Below are 24,145 nucleotides of genomic sequence, written 5' to 3'. Positions count from 1 at the left end.
ACGCATGTGGTTACTGATCATCTAGGGTCATAGATAGATGGCCCCTTGAATAATACACAGTCTGATTAATTAGCCCATTATTTCAAGTTTATTACATGCTAAATGATTGTATTGCTTGGCCAAAGCCTATTTAGTAAAGCTCACCATTTCTTCTTTGATACGCTCTGTGATTTTATCAGTTGCTTCCTCATGTGCATGGAACAAGCTGATGACGCTGGTATTATCAGGGTCCAGGATATTTCCATCTTCATCTCTGACAATCAAATCGAGCTCAAGAATTCTGTAAAGCAAAAATTGGAGGTGAAGATAAATCAGGGGAGAATTTTAGGTCACTAATGAGCAGCTTTTTACCAGAAAGTTCAACTGATTTCTGGGCATCATATACTCACAGAGAAGAGCGCTACACTGAATGCCTGGAACACTGCTAGTGAGCGTGTATTGGTATAGTATAGCCCTTTTGGAAGGTAATGTGGTAGTGTGCATTCAATTTTTTTAAAAAGGTATATTTTCCATGGTATTGAATCAAAACACCCAACACTTGAACTAGGATGTGTTTAGCATTGTTTGCATCAGCAAGTATTTAAAAAAAAAAGTCAGCTAAGTGCCATGGCTCACACCTGTAATCCCAGCACTTTGGGAGGCCAAGGCAGGCAGATGAGCTGAGGTCAGGAGTTCAAGACCAGGCGGGCCAACATGGTGACGCCTCATCTATACTAAAAATATAAAAATTAGCTGGGTGTGGTGGTGAACTCCTGTAATGCCAGCTACTTGGGAGGCCAAGGCAGGAGAATCGCTTGAACTCAGTACGCAGAGGTTGCAGTGAGCCAAGACACACCACTGTACTCCAGCCTGGGCAACAGAGTGAGACTATCTCAAAAAAAAAAGAAAAAAAAAAGTCTGCTAAAAGAGAAATGACTAAATCAACAGTGATGTATCTATAATGGAATACCACATAGCCGAGCTTTTAAACTATTACATAGTTTTGCTCCATTTAATAATATATTTCAGTGCAAAAATCAAAAAGATGCATATAGTATGCATATGGTATTTATTTTTATAAATAAATAAATAACAATAAAGCAAACAAACAAAAAATAGGCCAGATACGTTATCTGGGTGCATGTAAAAGACTAAGCTTATATATAAGAAAAAGCTCTGAACAAAAAAGGACCAAACTACCAACATGGGTTATCAGTGGGGACAGGCGGGGGCCTGGGGCTGGAAGACTGAAGGGTCAAAGGTTACATGTGCCTTGTCTCAATTTGTTTAATATTTTTTAAATGAGTCTGGGTCGTGCTCTGTCTTCCAGGCTGGGGTACAGTGGCATGATCATAACTTCCCACAGCCTTGAACTCTTAGGTTCAAGCAATCCTCCCACCTCAGCCTCCTTAGTAGCTGGGACTACAGATGCATGCCATCATGCCCAGCTACTATCATACCTAGCCTCTTTTTAAATATATACACAGAGGAGGTATTTACGCATTACTCAATAAAAATTTGAAAACAGTTGTTGGAGGAAAATAATCTCAGATATATTGACTGTTACCCACAGCTTGCTTTTAGCTATTTGAGTTCCAGGCCACAAACTTTTCCCTGTTTCATGTTGATTTGTTTCAGCTACACCTGTCATCCTCACTGGCATCAATGATACTAACAGCAGCAAACTTACACAGGCACTTCCAACAAGCTCACATACAATAAGTGTTTTACATAAAAATAATGCATTTAATTCTCATAACAACCCTATGAAGGTGGTACTATTAATAACCCCATTTTACAAATGAAGAAAACACTGAGGATATGAGGACTAATTAATTTGCTCAAAGTCACATAGCTAGTAAAAGCTAAGAACACGTCTTTGCCTGCACTCATAACCTCTCTGGTACACTTGCTGTAATAGGAGTTTAGGAACAGTGTATGGGTTGGGGGATGGGGTAGGGTAGGTTTGCAGAAGCCTTGTAACTGCTTTTGCACTTGATGCTGAGATGAAGAGCCTCAGTTGACCATACAAAGAAGGTAGGAGGAGGTGGGCTGATGGGTTCTAAGAAGGTCAACTATGGTCCTGCTGCACTACTGAGTACCAGATTCTGGAAGGGCAACAAGGACAAATGAAGGAAACTAAGTCTTCATCTCTTATCGGAGAATCAAATTGAAAGGCACATCTCTCATCTCATCCAATGCAGTTGGAAGGGAGCCAAGGTTCACCCATTTGTCCACATTCATTAGGAAATTAACTCCCAACTCTATGTGACTCATAATGGTGCATGGCCATGCTGCCTAATGGCAATATTAAGGGGGAAGAAACACTCTCAGCTAATGCTTAGGAGAGGCTCTCCTGACCTTGGAAAGGATGGAGCATTGCTGATACATAATTTAATGCCAAGATCTCTCTGGCTCTTTCTCTTCAAAATTTATCAAGTGGGTTCAGTTTTAAAATACATGAATAAAACATTCTTCTGGGTCCAGCTATCTTGGGATGTGGAGAAGTCATTTGAGGATTCCTCACTCCTTGGACACTGAAGTCACTTGGAATTTCAGGAGCTTCAATAGGATTGACAGGACTCCAGTGGCCCAGGGACAGGAGAGGCTGTCCTCCACAACCTCTGAATGCAGCCACTATGCATTTTAGGGAGCAGAACATTTAGACATTCTCCCATCAGGATGTAACCCCAGTGCTCTTTTCTGTTCAAGAAAGTGATAAAATGAAGCCAAGATAAGGGTAGAGGGAAAAGCCCCCACTGTGTGCATTTAAAAGAAAAAGAAAAGGTAAAATCAGCTGGGTATAGTGGCACACACATGTAGTCCCAGCTACTCGGGAGGCTGAAGTGGGAGGATCACTTGAGCCCAGGAGATGGAGACTGCAGTAAGCTGTGATTACGCCACTGCATATGCCAACCTAAAAATCTCCTGCGATGGCTCCCTATCACTGTCTGGACAAATCCAGACCACTTGGCACTAAAATCCTCAAGGTTCCAGCCCCAGTCCACCCATGTCCTCCTCTCCATGGTCATGTCAACCTCTCATCTCCCACATACTCTGAGTTTCTCTTCTCCATTTCACCTAGTAATTTCTGCTGGTCTGATTATATTCAGAGTGGTTGTCTCATCCCCACCCTGACTCCCACCCCGACATCCTCCAACCTTCTTATCCATGCTTCCTGCACTCCTAACGTGTATGACTTCCGACTGAAAGTAGCTGTTTACTTCGCTGCCTCCCTTATTAACCCACATGGCTCTTGGAAGGCAGTAGAATGTGGTGGTTAAGCACTTGAACTCTGGAGCCACATTACCAGTTCAAATTCCCCTGCATCTTTAGCAAAATCACCTGCCATTCAAAAGACCACCAGGATGGCTAAATAGCACAAAATGTAACCAAGGAGCTCAGCTTCAAAATGCATTTTAAGACTTTTTTTTTTCTTCCCAGTCTCAAGATGTAACCTTGAAAAAAACTGTAGAAACCTTTCTTCGTTAGTCTTAAAATATACCCTTGAAATATACTTTGAAACTCCATTCCCTTCCCTCTCCTGCATACACTCTTATTCCATGCACATTTACTGAACGCTGTGCTTGTTAAGAAATTCCAGGGGCTAATTTAAAACAAACCAGGCATGAGGGCACAGCTACAGAATTCTACCCCACTTAAAAATTGCTTTGAGATGGATCACCTACAGTCTGGCCACTGTCAAGATGGCACCAGCCTGTACTCCAGGTGGACCATAATTCAAGAGTGGCACCAGAGCAAGACACACAGCCCCTGCACCCTGCACAGCTCCTGCATGCCTCCCACATCCAGCTTACCTATTTGAAACCCCTGCCCTCAGCCCAGAGTTTTGAAGTGGTTTCTAGAGGGGTGAGCCTATATGTTTCCCCACTGCTAGCTTTGGAAATAGTCACTTATAATGTACTTTGTCCCTGTTACTGGCTTTGCAAACAGCAAGCAGCCAGAGCCTCTGATCCCTTACAAAAGGAGAACCTTACTGGTGACGTCAGTTTGCAAACTTTGAAACAACAGTCTCCGGCATGTAAGGAAGATGCTCTCTGAAGAGGGGAAGGATATGTTGGGTTTCACGTCTCACAAGGCTAGCATCATATATATACAGTAGGTTTGGGGGTAAATCACACACATTTATAGAGAAAAGAGCATGTACAATGGGTAAACATGTATGTAACATACAGCCCATGTTCACTTTGGGGTGGGATTATTAAAATGAGGTGTAACTTGGCTCTTTATATCAAAAGGTGAACTTAGGGACACAGTTGGTGGGCAGCCTGAAGCTAGCTGAAACTGGCTTAAGGTTTGCAGTTCTTTATCAAAAAAGAATGTTTATCAGTCCACTTAGAGTTATAGTAGTCTGGATGTAAATCAGAGTTAGGAAGGGTCTGATAATTTGCCTGATAGATCCTATTGTTAGGGAGCTTGGCAAGAGTATGTTTTCTCTTGCAGCTGTAGGAATTTAGGGAGTTGCCATGCCAGCTTTGCTGAACGCTCAACTTGAACCATAAGTCACTGTTGTTTCTTTAACCTTAGGGTCCATCTTAGTTGATAAAGAGGCATCTGTGTTGGTTTCTCAGATCACACACATAATCCCCCTTGAGCCCCACTTTCCTCACCTGAGAAACAGGCTGAGAATAGTACCTACATCATAAAGTTGTGAGACTTCACAGAGTTAATACATGGAAAGTGCTTCAAACAGTGCCTGGTATATAATGAGCACTCTGGAAGTTATCATTAGTTCTCATTGCTTTTTGATTGCTGTTAAAAACAGAGGCTGTATTTTGTATGTGTCTGTACCCTGTACCCTTGGGGCCTACCAGGTGTGCCACAAAAATTTCATATCTGAATGAAGAAATCTAATCACTCCCTCAAGGTTTAGTTCTGCTTTGTGCCACCCCCACCCACTCTCCCAGCTGCTGCAGGTTGGAGGTGGGCTGATCCTGACCTTGGCCCAGATGCTGGGCCTCCTGGATTTGGGGAAGCTGCCCATTCCATACCAGAGCTCTGAGCACACATTAGGCCAGTGACAAGGTGCCCACTATTAGGCCAGGGATAAGGTGTCCAACTCTCTCACTTGCAACTGAAGTAGTCAGGCAAATGAAGGGGCCCCTGAGCTTGGGGTCTCAGTCTGTGCCACAGGGCATCTCTCACTCCCCTGAGCTTGGGGTCTCAGTCTGTGCCACAGGGCATCTCTCACTCCCCAAAGGAAACTGACAAAACCAAAAGCACGAGGCTAGGTCAGGTGATGCTGCAGAGGAGGTGCTGGTTTAGGGAGAATGCTCTTTCTTTTTTTTTATTTTTTGAGATGGAGTTTTACTCTTGTTGCCTAGGCTGGAGTCCACGCACCACAAGTTACCCCTCCCAGGTTAAGCAATTCTCTGCCTCAGCCTCCCAAGTAGCAAGGATTACAGACATGTGCCACCATGCCCAGCTAAGTTTTGTATTTTTAGTAGAGATAGGGTTTCTCCATGTTGGTCAGGGTGCTCTCAAACTCCCCACCTTGGCCTCCCAAAGTGCTGGGATTACAGGCGTGAGCCACCATGTCCAGCCAGAAAATGATTCTTGTTAGTAAGATTAACCTGTCCAAAGTCACAGCCTTAAGTTGTATAACTCACTCATTTATCACTCACTGAGCCCCTACTATGTGCAGACCTTGTTCCAGGCACAGGTGGTTTAGACAGTCAACATCCTACAGGAGATCCAAGGATAGGAGGGAAACTGGGCCAAAAGGGAGGCAATTACTACTCGGGGCCTTCAAGAGCACCTAACCTAGCCCAAGGTGACTTGTGGAAAATCAGGGAAGGCTTCCTGTGAGAGGTGACCACTTCTTTCATTCTTGGTTCTTCTTCTCGGAAGCCCCCATTGAGAAAACAACATTTGAATGTTGTAGATGTCATTGTAAAGCAGCCCTCAGTTCCCATATACTCAGCTGCAATTGTGCTCAGCTAAAGAGCCACAGAACCAAGGGAAGTAGCAGCTGCATGGCAAACCCTTCCTGTCACTTTGGGATGATGTGCTTTATAAGCAGATTTGGACATGCTTGCTAGATGCCAACAGGGGCACTGGCAGAGGGACTGTGTTCCTGGGATGGAGAGCAGCTGTGAGTCGGAGCCACTGACATTCCTCTCTGAATCCTCCTCCTAGTGCTTACAACAGGGCAAGAAAGCTTGACCTGTCTGCTGGGGAAACTTCTTTTTATTCTCATTAAATGGGCTTTTTACTTCCCCTCAGGCCCTGTGTTCTAGCCTTAAGACTCACTTTGCAGTTCCTTGAGTATGCATGCCATGCTCTCTCATGAGTCCCTGTCCCTCCTTCTTTTTTTAGCCTGCTTAACATCTCTTTATCCTTCAGACTTTAGCTAAGGGGTCACCTCCTTCAGGAAGTCTTCCTTGACTTCCTTCTCGAAGGCTCATTAAAAGCACTCTTGCTTCCTGAGTCATCGAACTTATCACAATACATATCAGCAGTTTACTTGTGGCTTACTCCTAGTTGGAACTGTGATCCTTTAGTGAACAGGGACTTTTATTTCTACAGCCCCAATACCTAGCAGGAGATCCAGCCAACTATAAGTGGTCAATACATGTTCATGGTTGTAGAATGAATGAGCAAATGAACATGATGTATGGAGGCCATTCAAAAGACCAGGAGGGAGGGGAGGCCCGTATAGTTCTCAAACACTATCCAAGTAGCAGACTGGGGAGGGCCATGGGCCCTGGAGCCAGACTGTCTGGGTCTAATTTCAGGTTCTGTCATTTACTAGCTGTGTGGCTCTGGACAAGTTGCATACCCTACTGAAAACCCTCAGTTTGTTTATCCAAAAGAAAAAGTTGGGATAATAAAACTGCATTTGCCATAGAGTTATTATAAGAATTAAATGAGACAATGCATGTAAAACACTTAGCACCAAGCCTGGTGTACAACGAGCTCTGATTAAGAGTTACCTGTAATGTCATTACCAGTGGGTTGTCCCACCTCAAATAATTGGTTCATTTTCTCCTTAAGTTCATAGCATCAAATTCCAACCAATTTTTACTTCTCTTCCCTTTTGAGGAAACACTTTTGTAATTGTGCTTGTGACTTAGCTGATCATGTGTGGGTTGGATCTTTTAGGTTGGGGGAAGAAACATTAAGTCTCACACTGGGATTTAAGGGAGGGTTTTGCAAATGCAGGGATAAAGTGACAACTAAGCTGAAAGTGAACCAGCATGACTGTGCTCCCTCATCCCTCAGAAGTAGGTTAAAGGAGTGTCCTAAATCTCTTAGCCTGGTAATAACACCGTGTAAGCACAAGACTTCTCTCCACCTGCACGTCCCTGGGTCCCCCGAGGGTTGTAACAACAGCACACAAGCACAGCCCTGTTCACAACCTTCTCCCAAACAGAAAGTGGCAAACTTGCATCTAAAAATGAAACCCAGCTGGGGAGAGAGAAAGGGAAGAAGGATGATGGCTGGGGGAAGAAAGCCTCTTTGCAGAGGAGAGGTTACTTGTTGCCATAGTCAATTTTGGACGTGACTTTCTGCTTCAGTTCCTTCAGCTCGTCCTTGGGCAAGGTTCCTGAGAGAAGCTGGGACCTCCACTCCATCAGATCATACATCATGGACTGCACCTGGAGAAAACGCTCCTTTTTGCTGGCCTAGGAGACAAGAAACAACCCATAATCACCTGTATTAAAGGGGCATGGCCATCTATTTGGCAGGCTGTGCTTTCCACTACAAAGGAATTAGATAGGGGTCCTAGTTGTTGATATATTTCTTCCCCATGGGCCACAGGGATTTCCCAAAAGCAAAAATAAAAATCTCAATCACTTCCTGGTTAAGAACTGAGTGATTTCTGACTTTATCTAAAAATATATTTATTGCACGGGAATGCTACAAACATCTGCTCTAATGAAGGTCCCAGAGCTCAGGCCCTTTGAGGCTGGGAGCCAGGGCCATTTCTCTGGTTATAAAGGACTGCTTCTAGGGCAGCATTCCCCAAAGTGTGGCATGCGTACTACCTGTGGGATGCAAGGTGGCTCTTCATGGCACAAAGATACAATATCAAACAACACGAACCCCTAGGGTGATTCTCTTCCACTCCATTTCTATCCTTCTGTTTAAGGGAAAAAGAAAGTGGCAGTTTTATAGTAATATGCCTCTAATACCTCTTACACATTGTTAATGTCTTTTTTAACAAAGGGAGAGAAAAAGTCTTGGACTCAGAGCTTTTGACAGGTACAATAGCAAGCATGTTCCAGAGGCTGAGATGGGAGGATCACTTGAGCCCAGGCATTTAAAACTGCAGTGAGCTATGATTGCCCCACTGCACTCCAGCCTGGGTAACAAAGCTAGACCCTTCCTCTAAATTTTTTTTTAATAAAAATGTTATCTTGTTTTTATTGTATTTAGTTGAATAATCTTATTCTGATTGTGCCAAGTATTTTTATCTTTCCATTTGGGGAAGTGCGGGTGGTATAATTATATATTTGGTCTTTGTCCTTGGTTCCTGAAGTAGTGCTCCTAAAATTCTTGCAATGTCCAGAGTGATAAGCATGTATTTGGTTATTCCTACCAATCCCCTTTCAATGATGCCTGAGTTTATGCTAATGAGGTGACTTTAGGTGGGCACCTAGATAGCTTCAGGATGGGGGTGCTGGTTGTAGAGGAACCAACAAGGAACCAAACCCCCAACCACATGACTAGAGGATTGGAACTAAACAGTCCCACTCCCCTCCACCTGCCCCACCCGAACCTCCAGGAGGGGAGGGGGCTCAAGCACCAATAGCCAATAATTTAATCAATCATGGCTATGTAATGATTGATTACTGTGTAATAAAACTCTGATTAAAACTCTTGGTCAATAATGTTTGGGGGGCTTCTCGGAAGGTGAACACATCAATGTGCTGGGAGGGTGATAGGCTGAGAGAGGACATGGAAGCTCTGCGCTCCTCTGTGCCTTGCCCTGTGTGTCTCTTCCATAGGCTGTTCCTGAATTACATCCTTTGTAATTAAACTGTAATCATATGTATAGCATGTTCCTGAGTTCTCTGAGTTGTTCTAAAAAATTATGAAATCTGAAGTGAGAAAAGGGGATGTCTAGCTAGGCAGGGAGGGGTGGTAAGAATCCCTGAATTTATAGACAACTCCAGCAGAAGTTCAGGTAGCCTGGGAACCCAGGACTTGCAAATGGCATCTAAAATGAGGGCAATCTTGTTGGACTGAGCCTTTAAACCTATGGAGTCTGACACTAACCATGGGTAGTCAGAGTTGAATGAATTGTTAGGCATCTAGTTCATTACAGGGATTCAGAGAACTGCTGGAATGCTGCAACATGCTATCGCATTCTTTATGTCTATAGATTCAAGCTTGCTGAAAGGCGATCCAATGCAGATATTAAGTAAATATTACACAGGTTGTAGGCAGATATGGCAAGAATCAGGAATGTGATACTGAAGTACTAGATGTTTAAGGATCTCTTGACTAGAGTAAATGGATAAATTTACTAGTCAAAAAATTCCTAAGGGAAAATGCCAAGCTTCAATGGTACATGTGATTGTGATGCTTTAAAAGGGATAGTGGGCTGGGCATGATGGCTCATGTCTGTAATCTCACACTTTGGGAGGCCAAGGCAGGTGGATCACCTGAGGTCAGGAGTTCAAGACCAGCCTGACCAACATGGTGAAACCCTGTTTCAACTAAAAATACAAAAATTAGCCTGGCATGGTGGCAGGTGCCTATAATCCCAGCTACTCAGGAAGCTGAGGCAGGAGAATCGCTTAAACCTAGGAGGTGGAAGTGGCAGTAAGCCGAGATTATGCCACTGCCTTCCAATCTGGACAACAAAGCAAGACTCAAAAAAAAGGTGGGGGACGGTAGTGGAGATTAACAAAAAATTGCTTTAGCCACAAGGATACTATTTGCCCCCTAAACTTTTCTAAAAACTTTTGAGAAACATATAAAACTGAGTGTGCCAATCACATCTTCATATTATGAAATGTCTACATGGGAGTCAACATTTAAGACCATGAAAGGTAAGTCTACAAATACTGTGCATACACCAGCAGGTGTACATGGTGCCGTAACAAATATGCAGTAAGCCTTGGTTGACATTTTCACTCTCAGCTTAATGGTTTGCTTAGCTAATTGCTTTTGATACTCCAAAGTTCCTAATGAATGAGGACTTAAAATTAGATTTGCTTCAAAACAGGGAAAACAAATGCAAAAATACGTTCTTTGTTTTTCCAGAGTCAAAACTTCTTCATAGATCTGAGGATGATAGCCATTGGTTAATTAAAGTATAAGAACAGTATTTCTCAAGGTGTTGTCAGCAGACTAATAAAACAATCCCAGTTTATTAAAAATGCAAATTATAAAACCCCTTGGGAGGAAGCTTTATTTTTAAGAGTTCTCAAGGTGATTCTTATGCATGCTCAACTTTGACAACTTCTGCACTAGTTTAAACACCTAAAGTTCACAGCAGACTCCATTGAGTATGGCTCTGTCACTAGCTAGTTCTGTGGCTTTGAGAAAGTCCCTGATCCTCTCTGGACCTTGTTGTCCTCACACATAATAGTGTGCGCTCTGCTATGTCACCAAAGTCACCTCCACCTGCCTGACTCAATGCTAAACTGAAAACTGGAACCCAACTGAAGATTGCAAGAAGCTTCCATTCCAGGGAGCAGAGTTTTGAGTCTCACCACATAGAGCTGTTTCCAGATGCTCCCCCATTCCCAAAGTGTCGTTGTCACTTCTTGTGCCAGAGGAATTTCTGCAGGAATGATGTTCTCAGTATTTCTATTCAAGGTGGGAGGAAATAAATGGTGTGAAATTGAGATCCAGGTGCTAAAAAGATAAAATACTAGCAAATTTGCATTAAACTGCAGCTGTCAAGAGGTGCATTTCTGACATTAGACTAAAGCACCTCCAATAGCCACACCAATTACATTATGCAAATACAAGGGACTTGCTTTGTTATGTCCTTCTTCGCTAGGGTGGGCTCATTATTTAGGACTAATCTACTTTAATACAGTTCTAAAGTAGCTGCCAGCAAAAAGTTTCATTCTCCAAACTGATACCCCCTCAGAACCAGATCTGAACATGAATCAGTTTGGATTAGATCTCCCACTGAGTGAGAAAGGAGACCCGCAAATAGATACAGGCACAATAAAGATAAGCTGAGCACCCCTCAGACCGGCCAAATCAGATTTTCAAAATAAACAGGACAGAGACATCCAGGAGCCACTGAAGGGTCAAGTCTGGTGAGGAATGGCAAATACCTTCTTTTCTCAACTGTCACCTCCTTGATGTGGATAAAGGACTTAGGAAAAATGCCCTGTTGGAAACAAAACAAAATTAAATAAAAAGATATATCACTATAGAAATGAATGACCCTAGGTCTTTACAATTTTTTTTCAAAAGCTATTGGCTTATAAAATCCTCAAACTTTAAAGAAATAATCCCAAAGCCAGATAGAGCAGGGGCTGGATTCTAAATCTACTTGCTTAGATCTGGCTTTCCCCTCGAGTTCTCCATCAGTTGCTCTAGATCCCACATTAGCCCTACATCCCACAATAGCTCTAGATCCCAAAGGATGCTCCAACCCATTATGGGCACTCATCCTACAAGTGGGCTGTAAAACAGTATCACTTGAAAGACAACCCAAACCACTCACTGACTTTAAGTGAGACCAGGAGCTCTGCTTCTCTGGTTGCCTGCCCGATTCTGGAAAGCAGTCACCCTTCACAGTCAGGAACAACTGGAAGGTCAGAAATAACTGGTCCTGAAGCAGCAATATTCTTAGGTGCATTTGGGCTAGTTCACTTTGAGACCTATTCTGCCTGAATTTATTCCATTGTTCTTTGAGAGAGCAGAGTAGGATCATCCCTCCTGACGCAGCATGTCAGGGAAGAAGGAAGACGCTTCTATTATTTCTTTGCTCCACACATTTGGCTCAGTTAACAAGATGAGTTTATCAATCGCTTGAAAATCCCTTCATAATTGCAACCAACGTACATTCTGGGGAGATCTGGTCACTGTGCTAGATGCTGTGAGAGAAAATGAGACAAGCAAAAGTGACTGCTCTTCTGGAGGTGACAGTGAAATGTGAGGTTAGAACAAGAGAACCCCTCAAAGGTAGAAGCCTGGCCTGTCCTTTCTGCATTAAGCTGGATACACAGATGAGGAAATGACTGAATGCTGCAAATAACTCTAAAGGAAGGCAGTAGAACACATTTCAAATTTAAAATGCCCAGTTCCACAGGGACTCAAGAGAGGGAGAAATCGTAAGTGAACGGCATATCAGGAAAAGTTGCAGGGAGAAGATGGCACCAGAGATTAACCTTAAAGAGTGAGAGGGCCCAGGTGTGGTGGTTCATGCCTGTAATCCTAAGACTTTGGGAGGCTGAGGCAGGTGAATCATGAGGTCAGGAGTTCAAGACCAGCCTGGCCAACATGGTGAAACCCCGTCACTAGTAAAAATACAAAAATTAGCTGGGAGTGGTGGCAGGCACCCGTAATCCCAGCTATTTGGAGGTTGAGGTAGGAAAATCACTTGAAAGCAGAAGAAGGAGTTTACAATGAGCTGAGATCCCACCACTGCATTCCGACCTGGGAAAAAGAGCGAAATTCCATCTCAAAAAGAAAAAAAAAAGGAAAGCAAGAGGGAACTGAGGCACAGCGAGTGCCAAGGCACAGAGGTCAGAAAGCAGAGGGCACAGGAGGGGAGGATGGGTTCCCTTTGCCAAGGAGCAATGGTGGGAGAGACCTGCCCAGGTGGGATAGTGGGGCCATGTGATGACATCCAGTACTGACCCAAATAAAAACCAGGTGGCCTTACCTGTAACATTTTGTGCTTTATGAGGTATCCCCTATACCAGTCTGCAAAGAGAAAACAAAGAAACAGGCCCCTCATTTATTACAGGTTCGTTGCTAGTGTTTTTCTGTTTTGTTTTGTTTTGTTTGCAACTACTAAAACTACTGCAAACTGCTTTAGACCTTGGGTACAGATCAAACTCTGGAGGCTCATTGTCTTTGAAATCTATGGAATTGGTTGCCAACATCTCAAAATAACATCTGAAAATAGACTTCATATAAAGATGCTCCTGATTTTGAAAAATCAGGAGCCCCAGCAATGTTGGCCAGTGATCCCACTGGCTGGGAAAAGAAGAGCAGCAGGGCTCGCCAGACGGAACATCTGCCTCCAGTCCGCCAGCCTCTACATAGCCATTCCCTCATGTCCATTACCTTCCTGGGCCCTGTGATCATCTGCATGTCTTCAACTCCTGCCTTTGGGACATAGAAATGCTCCTGGATTTGGGCAAACATCCTAAAATAACATCGACAGTTCTAACAGAAGCATATGGTGTCTAAAATGTGATTTACAAAAGTTAGTCATTACAAAACAGCTAAGTTTAGGGACAAATAAAAGGACATGGATTTTAAAAGATCTTCCCTCTGCAAGAATATTAAAAAGTGTTTCAATGAACAGAAATCCAAATTACACACAGTCCTCGGACAAAATACGCCTGAGTGCAGCAAGTCTTGATGACTGTAATGAGTCCGCTGGCCTTTGAAATGGTTCGAACACAGCCAAGGAGTGACATTTGTCATCTCTGTAAATAAAACGTGCCTGCTGGGAGCCTCATTACTGAGCTGACCCTCATTACTAGGCTGACAGATTGTTGATGAAATACGTTCCCAACAGACATACTTCCAAGCCCCAAAACAAACAACTTAAAATGCAAAGTTACCCTTCACAGTCATGAGCCAGCCTGAGGGCCAGGTCCTAAAGGAAACTGTGAAGCAACAGGGGGGCCATGATGGCTTTTTTTGTTTTTTGAGTGACAGGAAGTGAGAGGAAGGACAGAAGGAAGAAGAGAGGAAAACCAGAAATGCGGGAAGGGAGGTTGGAGAGAGAATCTTAGGTGGGAAATAAAAATATCATTCTAAGCACTCTTTGTATATTAAGTCCTTTAATATTCATAATAACCATATAAGGTAGGAACCGTTAGCATCCTGTTTTACAAAGGAGTGGCCTACCAGAGGCACAGAGAAGTTAAGTGACTTTCCAAGGATCACACAGCTAGTAGGTTGCAGCGTCACGTTTTGAACATAAGTAACTATTGCACTATGTTTCCTATTTTATAAGGGAATGATTTGATGGTTACCTAATATTAACATTTTCAACTTCTCAATGTCTGAATCTCCAAAACTAAATCTCCACTAAGCTTCTTTCCACCTGAATACTTCCAGTGATGGAAGATGTTCTACTTCACAAGGCATCACATTCTATTTTCAGTGGCCTCTAATTATTTGTCAATAACTACTAAAAAAGAATCCATAATTAACAATAATACTTATACTTTCTAAGTGCTTCCTACATACTGGTAACTCTGTTAACATTTTTTGTTTTGCTTTGTCAAATTATAAATTAATCTTTACAAAAATCCCATTAAGGAGGTACTGTTACTGCTTCAGTTCTGCAAATGAAAATAGACAGGCACAGAGATCAAGCAGCTTGCTGATGATCATGCAGCTAGCAGGTGATGCCGCTGAGATTTACACTCAAACAGCACTCTGCTACACTGCGCTACAACGACCTCCTTTAGTTGCCCCTTTTCACCAACTAGATATAAATGCAACTCTGTCACATTATTATTTGCTGTCTTTCACTGGTCACCTGCAGCATGCAAAGCTGTATGTTAAATGTTGTGCAGGCATCCTCTCATTTTATCCTCATAGTGAGACTATGAGCTAAGTATTATCATTCCCATTTTATAGATGAGGAAATGGATATTCAAGTGAGTTGATGGGCTGGGCCAGGATCATACAACCAGGGTTCAAACTCAAGTTTATGTGACTTCAAAGTCAATCCTTAAAGTTGGTTGGCCACATTGTCTCCCATGTGATGGAGTTAGAATACAAATAGATAAGGTCTGGTAGCAGTGACTTGAACCCACATGATGACCAAAGCCATTAAAATCCACCAAAAAGTAGAAAAACAATCAAGGTATCAATTGATGGTCCTGACACAAAGCTCATGTCCATATCTGCATCTCTGTGATACGGAGTCCATTAGGGTGCCTTGTCTTCCTGGATCCAAGGAGTTTGCCTGCTCTGACCCTCAAAACTCACTTATGTGTGTACATCTTACAGGTTTCCTAATTCTCAGAGTTGCAGCTCACTCCTGATGACAGGATTCTGCTGCCACTTATACCTAATAGTCTCATTTTGGCTCCTAGATTCAAGTTCAATCAACATTAATTGTGTACCAACTATGTATATTGCACTGGGCTACATGCTTTCAGAAAGAAATCCCCAGGGACTCATTGTAACAGGGGATCTATAATCAATAAAATTGTACTATATTTGAGATTTCTGTTAAGTGATTAGATTTTAGCTGCTGATGCCACAAAAACAAAAACAGAAAAGAATGGGTACCTATGTGAGATGATGGATAGGTTCATTTGTATCACTATAGTAACTATTTTACTACCCACATGTATCTCATAACATCATGTTGTATGCCTTAAATATACACGATTTAAAAAAAATTAAAAAGTATGAGCTCTGTAATCAAAGTCTTAATTTGATAGAGATCTGCTATTTAACTGTGTGATCATGGACATGTTAATGCATTTCTCTGAGCCTCAGTCTCTTCATCTATAAAATGGGAATAAGAGTGCCCCATGTCTGGTGAGAATAATAATAGTTTCTCATCAGGCTTACATTGTATTAAAATATTAGAGAGTTTGTCCAGTGTCCAAAAGAAGTAGTAGATACCATTCTTTGAAAAGAAAATCAATTAAAATAATAATACAGAGAAACGGGCATATTTTCTATTTTATTCATTTGGAATATCATTTTTGTTTTTTCACTAAAGTTAGTCAACATATTTCTATAACAACAGAGCAAATAGACATGCCTGAAATGAAACATAGTGGAAGTTTACTGACTTCTTAGCCTCATCCTCATTCAGAAAGGAAGAAAACATCACATACACACTGCTGATAATGGAGTAGCATTACTGAAGAAAAATGAGTCCTTTTCAAAGTGACCTGTCACTATAGTAGCCCTGAACAAAAGACTATCGCCTTGCAAGGTGGTGCTTTAAAAAGATTCCCTGTTAAGCGCTCATAATGTCCTCACTTATACTAAAAGCAAAGAATTCTGATGGGTCAAGATTACCCTCAAAGGAGTTATTAGCATGGAGGCCACTGCCATGGCTCTGAGTGTACCTTACTCTGTAAGAGGTAGATTCCAAACCTGATTGTGCTGAGTTTTTTGCAGCCAAACCAACAATGTGATGATAGATACTTGTTCACATAGAAAGCACTCTAGGAGAACACAAGAATAGTATATAGAGCATGTAGCTGCATTTCTAGAAAATAGCATCAACAAAAGAAAATCTAGGCAAAACCATTCAGGACATAGGAGTAGGCAAGGACTTCATGACCACAACACCAAAAAGCATTGGCAACAAGAACCAAAGTAGACAAATGGGACCTAATCAAACTCCACAGCTTCTGCACAGCTAAAGAAACAGTCATTACAGTGAATCGGCAACCAACAGAAGGGGAAAAAATTTTTGCAGTTTACCCATCTGACAAGGGGCTGATATCCAGAATTTACAAAGAACTAAAACAGATTTACAAGAACAAAACAAATAAGCCCATTCAAAAGAGGGCAAAGGATATGAACAGACACTTTACAAAAGAAGACATACATGAGGCCAACAAATATATGAAAAAATGCTCATCATCACTGGTCATCAGAGAGATGCAAATAAAAACTACATCGAGATACCATCTCACGCCAGTTAGAATGGTGATCATTAAAAAATCTGGAAACAGATGCTGGAGAGGATGTGGAGAAATAGGAACACTTTTACACTGCTGGTGAAAGTGTAAATTAGTTCAACCATTGTGGAAGACAGCAATGCATTATTTTTAAAAAGCAGAGGATCCTCTATCCATCTCCTCCTCCATTCCTTCAACTAATTTTATTGTGTTTGTTTGTTTGATTTTAGAGACAATGTCTCACTCTGTCTCCCAGGCTGGAGTGCAGTGGTGTGATCATGCCTCATTGCAGCCTCGAACTCCTGGGCTCAAGCAATTCTCCCGCATCAGCCTTTGGAGGTAGAAAGTTGCTGCCTTAGGAGGGCATGATACAGTTCCTCCACCCCAAAACTACATCCAAGTGTAGTATGGGTGCATTTCAGGAGCTTCACACAAAGATGTCAGGGGCATCTGGCATCTCATTCCCCAGCTACATGACTATTTCTGTAGTGGACTGGGTGATCATAGAGGGCTTATTTTAGCAGGAAAGACCAAGAATTAGAAAGAAAACACGCCAAACTCCCTCCTTCCCCAAGTCTTTGAACTGGGGAAAGAGAAGTAGGTGAGCTGTGCAATGGACATATGAGATTGAAGTCTTCTGATGTCCTCAAATACCAGGAAAGATGTCAACTAAATACCACAAGATGAAGTGACTGGAGGGAAATAAAATAACACTGCTTTTATGTTTGTCCCTTCTATGAGGAATTCCTACTGCTCAATGCACTTACATGTGTTTTCCACATCTAAAACACAGAATGTTTATGCTGCCTCTGGGTAGAAGAGGCAGCATGAGAGATATATGGACAATGAAGTCAGCATTTGATGTCTAAGGCTTAGCATGGCCTAGCATGAGTATCATCTTGAACTATGTGAGTTTTTATCATAACAATACACTATCTTTAAAATAAAAACTGAAATTCACTCATATCTAAGCTTCCAGGTTAGGTCCTGCTTTCCCTATTCATCCAGCTGAGTAAATTTAGTACATAGGCAAGGAGGGGCTAGCCTCACCCATTCCAGGCAAAGATTCAGTTTCTGGGCCAAGTTGTAAAAATATGTATCTGCCAAGTTTGGTACAGCACTACATAATGGGGTCCAGGATGAAATTAACAAACACAGAGCACCTTCTATGAGCCAGGCTGGTACTAGACAGCTTCTTTACTTTTTCTTATTTTATCTTCATAACAAGCTTAGGAGCAAGGTGAAAACAACCCACTTGACAGATGAGAAACCTACAGCTCACATACCCAAGATTACTCCACTAGTGGGTAGCACAAGGAGGGAATAACTTTCTGATTCAAAAGCCAGTACTCTTTTCATTTCTTTATTGAGGGTGGTGGGGAAGATTTAAAAACTACTGAAAGCCCAGCAAGGTGGCATGCATCTGTAATTCCAGGTACGTGGAAGGCCAAGGCAGGAGGACTTCTTGTGCCCTGGAGCTGGAAACCAGCCTGGACAACAAAGATAAATCCCCATCTCAGTAATAATAATAGTAATAAAAATGAAGTATTGTATATTAGAAGCAAATAGTCTCAGGTGTTGGCAATAATTATGGGTGGCTGGAATGTAAGTGATTGTTGTTTTATTCTTTGTACATTTTTTGCCTTATTTTTCAGAGATGGCGTCTTGTTAGTCTTGGACTCCTGGGCTCAAGAGATCCTCCTGCCTCAGCCTCCCAAGTAGCTAGGACTATAGGTGTACACCACCGCGCTCAGCTTAAAGACTATTTTTTTTTTGGACTAAAACTAATATATGCTATTATAAAAAATTTAAACAGAAAAGTACAAACATAAAAGCTTAAAGAATTATCCTGAATCCCATTACATAAAAAAACACTGTTAATATCATTCCAGCCAACTCTTCATTTTATATATATACACATAAAATGACAGATAAAAAGATAAAATACGATTTTTAAATGCTCATTAAAAAGAGCACATAGCAAAGATACTATGTAAATAAAAATTTTATTTAATCTTATTTGTATTTAACAGAAAAGGAAACCAAGTAAAATTGAAATAAATTTGAACTTCAATTCAATGTTTCTTTATCACTAAGAAGATTTTCTAAAAACTTCTCTAAAATTGTTGTAAAAAGCATTCAAAGATAGAAGTGGTTATTTTTCTTTATTCCATGTTTTATTTCCAATTAATATTCATTGACTTTGTTGTGAAAGTGATTTCATTGAGTTAGCTATTCTCTTCCATCTCCTCCCACGTCTCAATTTTATTAGATTTTTAAAAAAAATATTGTCTAGGTCCCCAACAATAACATACTTTGTGGCAGCCATAAATATCATGATGGCAGCTCATTCCCCAGCTGCACGACCATTTGTACAGCGGACTGGTCAATCATTAGGTTTATTTCAGCAGGGAAGACAAAGAATAGAAAACATCCCAAACTCCATCTTTCCCCAGGTTTTGTGTGAACTGGGGAAAGGGAAGAAGTAGGTGAGCAGCACATGGATATGAAATTGAAGTCTTCTGAGGTCATCAAATATTAAGAAAGATGTCAACCAAATATGACTGAAGAAAGTGACTGGGGGAAAAAAACACTGCTTTTTTATGTTTGTCCCTTCTACAAGAAATTCTGCCTGTTTTTAATGTCAATTTTTATTAATAAATTCTTTTGGACTCAATATTGGCCACTATTTTCTTTTATCACAGCTTTTTAATCCTATATTCCTTTATTAACAATCCTCTTTCAATTGGCTGGATTTTGTTTTTGAAATAATTTTATATAAGGAGGATTCACGAGCACACCCATATTCTTTCTACTACACAGTTTTGACTAACTTTTGACTAACATTGTGGTTTTCACATCTTTTATATTTTTGGAGGAACCATTTTTTTTTTTCAATCAGAACCACACACCCCAGCTGCAAAGCAGAAAACACCAGGCCTGCTCTCAGACTCCCTCCAACTCCATTTCTTTCTGCCACTCAAGGTACTCCGAGAAGCTTTTGGATCCCCTAAATTCCAGTTTGAAAACTCTGCATGGGCATGAGCGTATGCATGAGAATTCCCAATAATTTGCATACCACGAGATATGCTATTTCTTCAGATAGCTAGAATCATTCTAGCAGACTTCTAAAAACTGTCTTTTCAAATAATGAATAAACTATTAGCATTTAACACATGAATATGTACAGCTTTTTCCAGCAAAATATTGTAACTAATTTACAAAGATACATTAAAAGATTAATAAAATTGAATTAGAAATGGAGAGCCAGAACCAAAGAAACAACAAAGGTGTCCTAGAGATGAACAAAGGTGAGTCTGCTGGAACAGCCTTCCTAAAGTTCAGGGCACCAGGCCACGGAAAGGTAGTGGTAAGGATCTGACTACGGCAGCCTGTGTGGAGGGTTATTCCCTCAAGCTTTCTATCCAGGGAAACTGCAAAAAATGAAGAGAAAAACACCCACCTCAAGTTCACAATGCAGTACACAGAAAATAATGACCAAGGCCTTGTCACTGTTTTGTCAGGCATAAGTGGAGGAAAGAGTGTGAGCTTGGGCATGAGAAAAGAGACACTGGGGCCAGGCGCAGTGGCTCATGCCTGTATTCCCAGCACTTTGGGAGGCCAAGGTGGGTGGATCCCCCGAGGCCAAGAGGTTTGAGACCAGCCTGGCCAACATGACAAAACCCCGTCTCCATTTAAAATACAAAAATTAGCCAGGTGTGGTGGCATATGCGGGTAATCCCAGCTACTAAGGAGGCTGAGGCATAAGAATTGCTTGAATCTGGGAGGCAAAGGTGAAGGCTGCAGTGAGCTGAGATCACGCCACTGTACCCCAGCCTGGGAGACAAGAGCGAGACTACGTCTCAAAAAATCAAAAGCCACTGGCTTACTATGCAACCTTAGATGGGTCATTTCCCTGCCTCCCACCTGCAAACATGAGGTCTTGTGCCTGCTTCTCAGTATTAGCATCCAGTAGCATGCAAGAGGCACTGAGGAGACTTGCTGCTGTTTTTATTTTCATTCTTTGCCCTTGGTAGTCACCTACAGTTTGCTTATCCACCACTAGACAGAACTAGATTTGTAAAAGATAGGATTATGCTGTGGGCAGGAGGCAGGGTGCCTGCAGTCACAGACCCAATTCTCTAGGACAGCGTCCCCACCCCTCTCCTCCAGTCTTGTCCACTCCATGTGTAAAAGGTTTCAACAGGGCTGGAGTGTGAACCTTCCAGGCCCTGGGCATTGAAAAGTGTACAGTATCCCCTCATCTGCAACCCCAAGTAAAAATAATATTAAAGTGTAAAATAAGTATAAGAAAGATGAACAAAGTTCTCATTTCCCCCATGACTCCTTTTTAAAGTTGTCTTGAAATACCAAATATCAAATTATCTCCCCCCAAAATGGTGTTCTGTATGTTTTTCTTGTATCTACGTGTACGTGTGGTTTGTGTGTGTCTGTGTATGTGTGTATGTGTTTACACAAGCATCCTTGTACAAATCTGCAGACCCAGCTGGCGGCTCCATTGGCTAGGAGGTTGCATGTAGCTAATCCAGCACTGGAAATGACACTGCCTGTCCTGTGGGATGTGGTGAGGAGTGAATAAGATCATGTGTTATAAAGAAGTTAGCACAGTGTCTATTCTGTGGAAAGGACCAAAGAACTCCTGCAGGCGACTGCCTTTCCCTGTGAAAGGCCTCCTTCATAGTCGCACACCGGCCTCCTCCCTGACCCTCACTCCCTCCGCAGGGCCTCATCTGATGGATTCACTGGGGAGAGACCAGGCCTAGGAGCTCAGTCCACTCTCTCGTCTTTCTCTGCCACTCTGCCCAGACACAGGAAGCCCATGCTCTGTGCCCTCTGTGCAGCAGGAGCTACCAGCAGGCCCAGACAGGAGGAAACTGTGGTAGGTCGATTGGGCCAGTTGAGGGGTGGGAGCCTTCCTGACTGCAGGTGACAGATCAGCAGCTCATTTGGTCCTCATGCCCAAGCCATGCTCCCAATATCAAGTTTATCAGTGATGTATTGATTTCCAACTGCCTGACTTGTGAGTCCAAGGCTATTAGCCTTTGTGCAAATTTTGAAAAGCACTCCCTACCACTGCACCACTGAGGGGGGGGGCACACAGCCCAGTAGACAACTGGCTTCACGAGGCAAGGGCACCTTTGTAGGAGAAAGAAAGAGATGCTACCACATTGCCCAGGACAGGGCTCCCAGCTTGGGGAGGAGTGTGAGCTCCTGCTCCCTAGGCTGGGTGCCTTCTTGCTGTAAACAAACCATACAACTATGCACGTCAGCTCTCCTGGAATTAGAAGTGTGATTTATGGGACCCTTCCAAACCCTAATGATGCTGATTTCCTTTTGCCATGATATTAATACTAATAAAGAACTGTATCTAGCAAGAGTCACAAGCTGAAGAGTCCCATGGCTGAGGCAAATGGAGAGCATAACAAACATTGAACCACCCAGTTAGGCTTTTGCTATGAAACATGCATTCCTAAAATGACAAAGCATTTCTGTTTAGTAAGTTCTAATTACTAGCATTACCAAAATGTTTTTAAACAGACGATACAGTTGCAGGTTGAGAGAGAGGACTCAAGGGCCTGGGTGTACTGTGGGCTTCCACCAGCCAAGGGTCCAGCAGGTGGGGCGGGGGCCAGCAACTCACCTCCACATGTCTCCTGTATTCGCACCACATCACCGATCTGCAGGGAGAGCTGGGGGACTCCACTGCCTTGGAAGTTGTAGATGGCTGTGAAATAGAAAGAAAGAGAGCTAGGTGAGACCTCTGGATCTCTTTAGTCTCTGCTTCTTCCTGCTATCCCTGCCTTAAGTCCATCCCATGCCCTCGCAGCCCACTTGGCCTAAACAAAACCAACACAGAAACCTATTGACTGCCACAAGAGTCATTCCAGACTCAGCCTGGCTCCCAAGGTCTTCCCATATTAACCAAAGCTGACCTCTCCACAACACAGGCCCTACATTCAGACTGAATGGACTGGCCTCTTACTCTACACCAGGAAGTTAAAATGATACATTATTTGTTATGCATGTTTTGCTACAATTAAAAAGAAACAACTGCATACTAAGCACCTGAAGTGTGGTGAGGTGCTATTGTAGGTGGGAAATATGCACCAGTAAACAGGACGGCAGGAGAGCCAGGCAGCTGTGGCCTCTGAGAGCTGGAGCCCCTCCTTCAGCCAAGCCTGGGGTTGAGTTCCAGCTCAGGCACCCCAGGGTTACTATGAGAAACCTTTTATTACAGGCAAGTTACTATGAGAAAGAAAGTGAGTCCCAGCATGTGAAGAATGTGCCATATTGCAGTGCTCTATAACCAGTAACCAAATGGTGGAATTAGACAGCCAGGGTCTTGTACTCTAATGGAAGATTCTGACAGGTCCACCTGCAAGAACCAGATGGATGATCTGTGCTCAGGGAGTACAGGTGCTTCGAGAGCACATGAGGTGGCACACTGGAGCCATGCATGGGTGCCAGGGGAGGCTTCCTGGAGGCAGGGCCAGCTGAGATGGGCTCCTTCCCCAACTGGCACAGCACCATTGTGAAGATGGGCAGGGCTATGCAATCTCCTGAGTAGGAGATTTACCAGGAGGAAGGCCCCAGTGTGAGCTCCAGTTCCTCATGATGCCCTCAGCCCTGCTGCTGCCCATACAACAGTCAGCAGCTATGTCTCCAGACTCTCCAAACCCATTCTAGCAGGTAACCACTACAAAACAGTCTCACTTTCCCTCTGAATCTGTTTCCCCATTTTTAAAGTAGGCATTATTGTGCCACTCTTACCCATGCCACAAGGTTGGATGGGGAGCTAAGATAAGAAGATACCATTCTATGGCGATCATTAAAATATCTGGAGACAACAGATGCTGGAGAGGATGTGGAGAAAAAGGAACACTTTTACACTGTTGGTGGGAGTGTAAATTAGTTCAACCATTGTGGAAGACAGTGTGGCGATTCCTCAAGGCTTTAGAAATAGAAATTCCATTTGACCCAGCAATCCCATTACTGGGTATATATCCAAAAGACTATAAATCGTTCTACTATAAGGACACATGTACACGAATGTTCATTGCAGCACTGTTTACAATAGCAAAGACCTGGAATCAACCCAAATGCCCACTGATAATAGACTGGATTGGAAAAATGTGGCACATATACACCATGGAATATTATGCAGCAATCAGAAATGATGAGTTTGTGTCGTTTGTAGGGACATGGATGAATCTGGAGAACATCATCCTCAGCAAACTGACACAAGAACAGAAAATGAAACACCACATATTCTCACTCATAGGCGGGTGATGAAAAATGAGAACACATGGACACAGAAAGGGGAGTACTAAACACTGGGGTCTATTGGGGAGAAA

At 42.6% G+C, this 24,145-nt stretch overlaps 1 protein-coding gene across 3 annotated transcripts in view; it reads right to left on the bottom strand.

The window, feature by feature from the left end:
• Window positions 1-24,145, bottom strand: part of DOCK2 (dedicator of cytokinesis 2) — a 464,897-nt gene that overhangs the window by 424,579 nt on the left and 16,173 nt on the right. For all 3 annotated transcript variants that reach the window (XM_035290348.3, XM_035290349.3, XM_035290350.3), the window contains exons 2-7: window positions 22,432-22,515; window positions 12,809-12,849; window positions 11,250-11,305; window positions 10,671-10,767; window positions 7,480-7,628; window positions 145-280 (exon numbers count right to left, since the gene is read on the bottom strand). In XM_035290348.3, coding sequence (XP_035146239.1) covers window positions 145-280; window positions 7,480-7,628; window positions 10,671-10,767; window positions 11,250-11,305; window positions 12,809-12,849; window positions 22,432-22,515 — 563 coding nt within the window. The remainder of the gene's footprint in view (window positions 1-144; window positions 281-7,479; window positions 7,629-10,670; window positions 10,768-11,249; window positions 11,306-12,808; window positions 12,850-22,431; window positions 22,516-24,145) is intronic.

Source organism: Callithrix jacchus, chromosome 2 (assembly GCF_049354715.1).
Source record: "Callithrix jacchus isolate 240 chromosome 2, calJac240_pri, whole genome shotgun sequence".
Taxonomy (NCBI): domain Eukaryota; kingdom Metazoa; phylum Chordata; class Mammalia; order Primates; family Cebidae; genus Callithrix; species Callithrix jacchus.
This window is presented reverse-complemented; position numbering and strand designations above follow the sequence as displayed.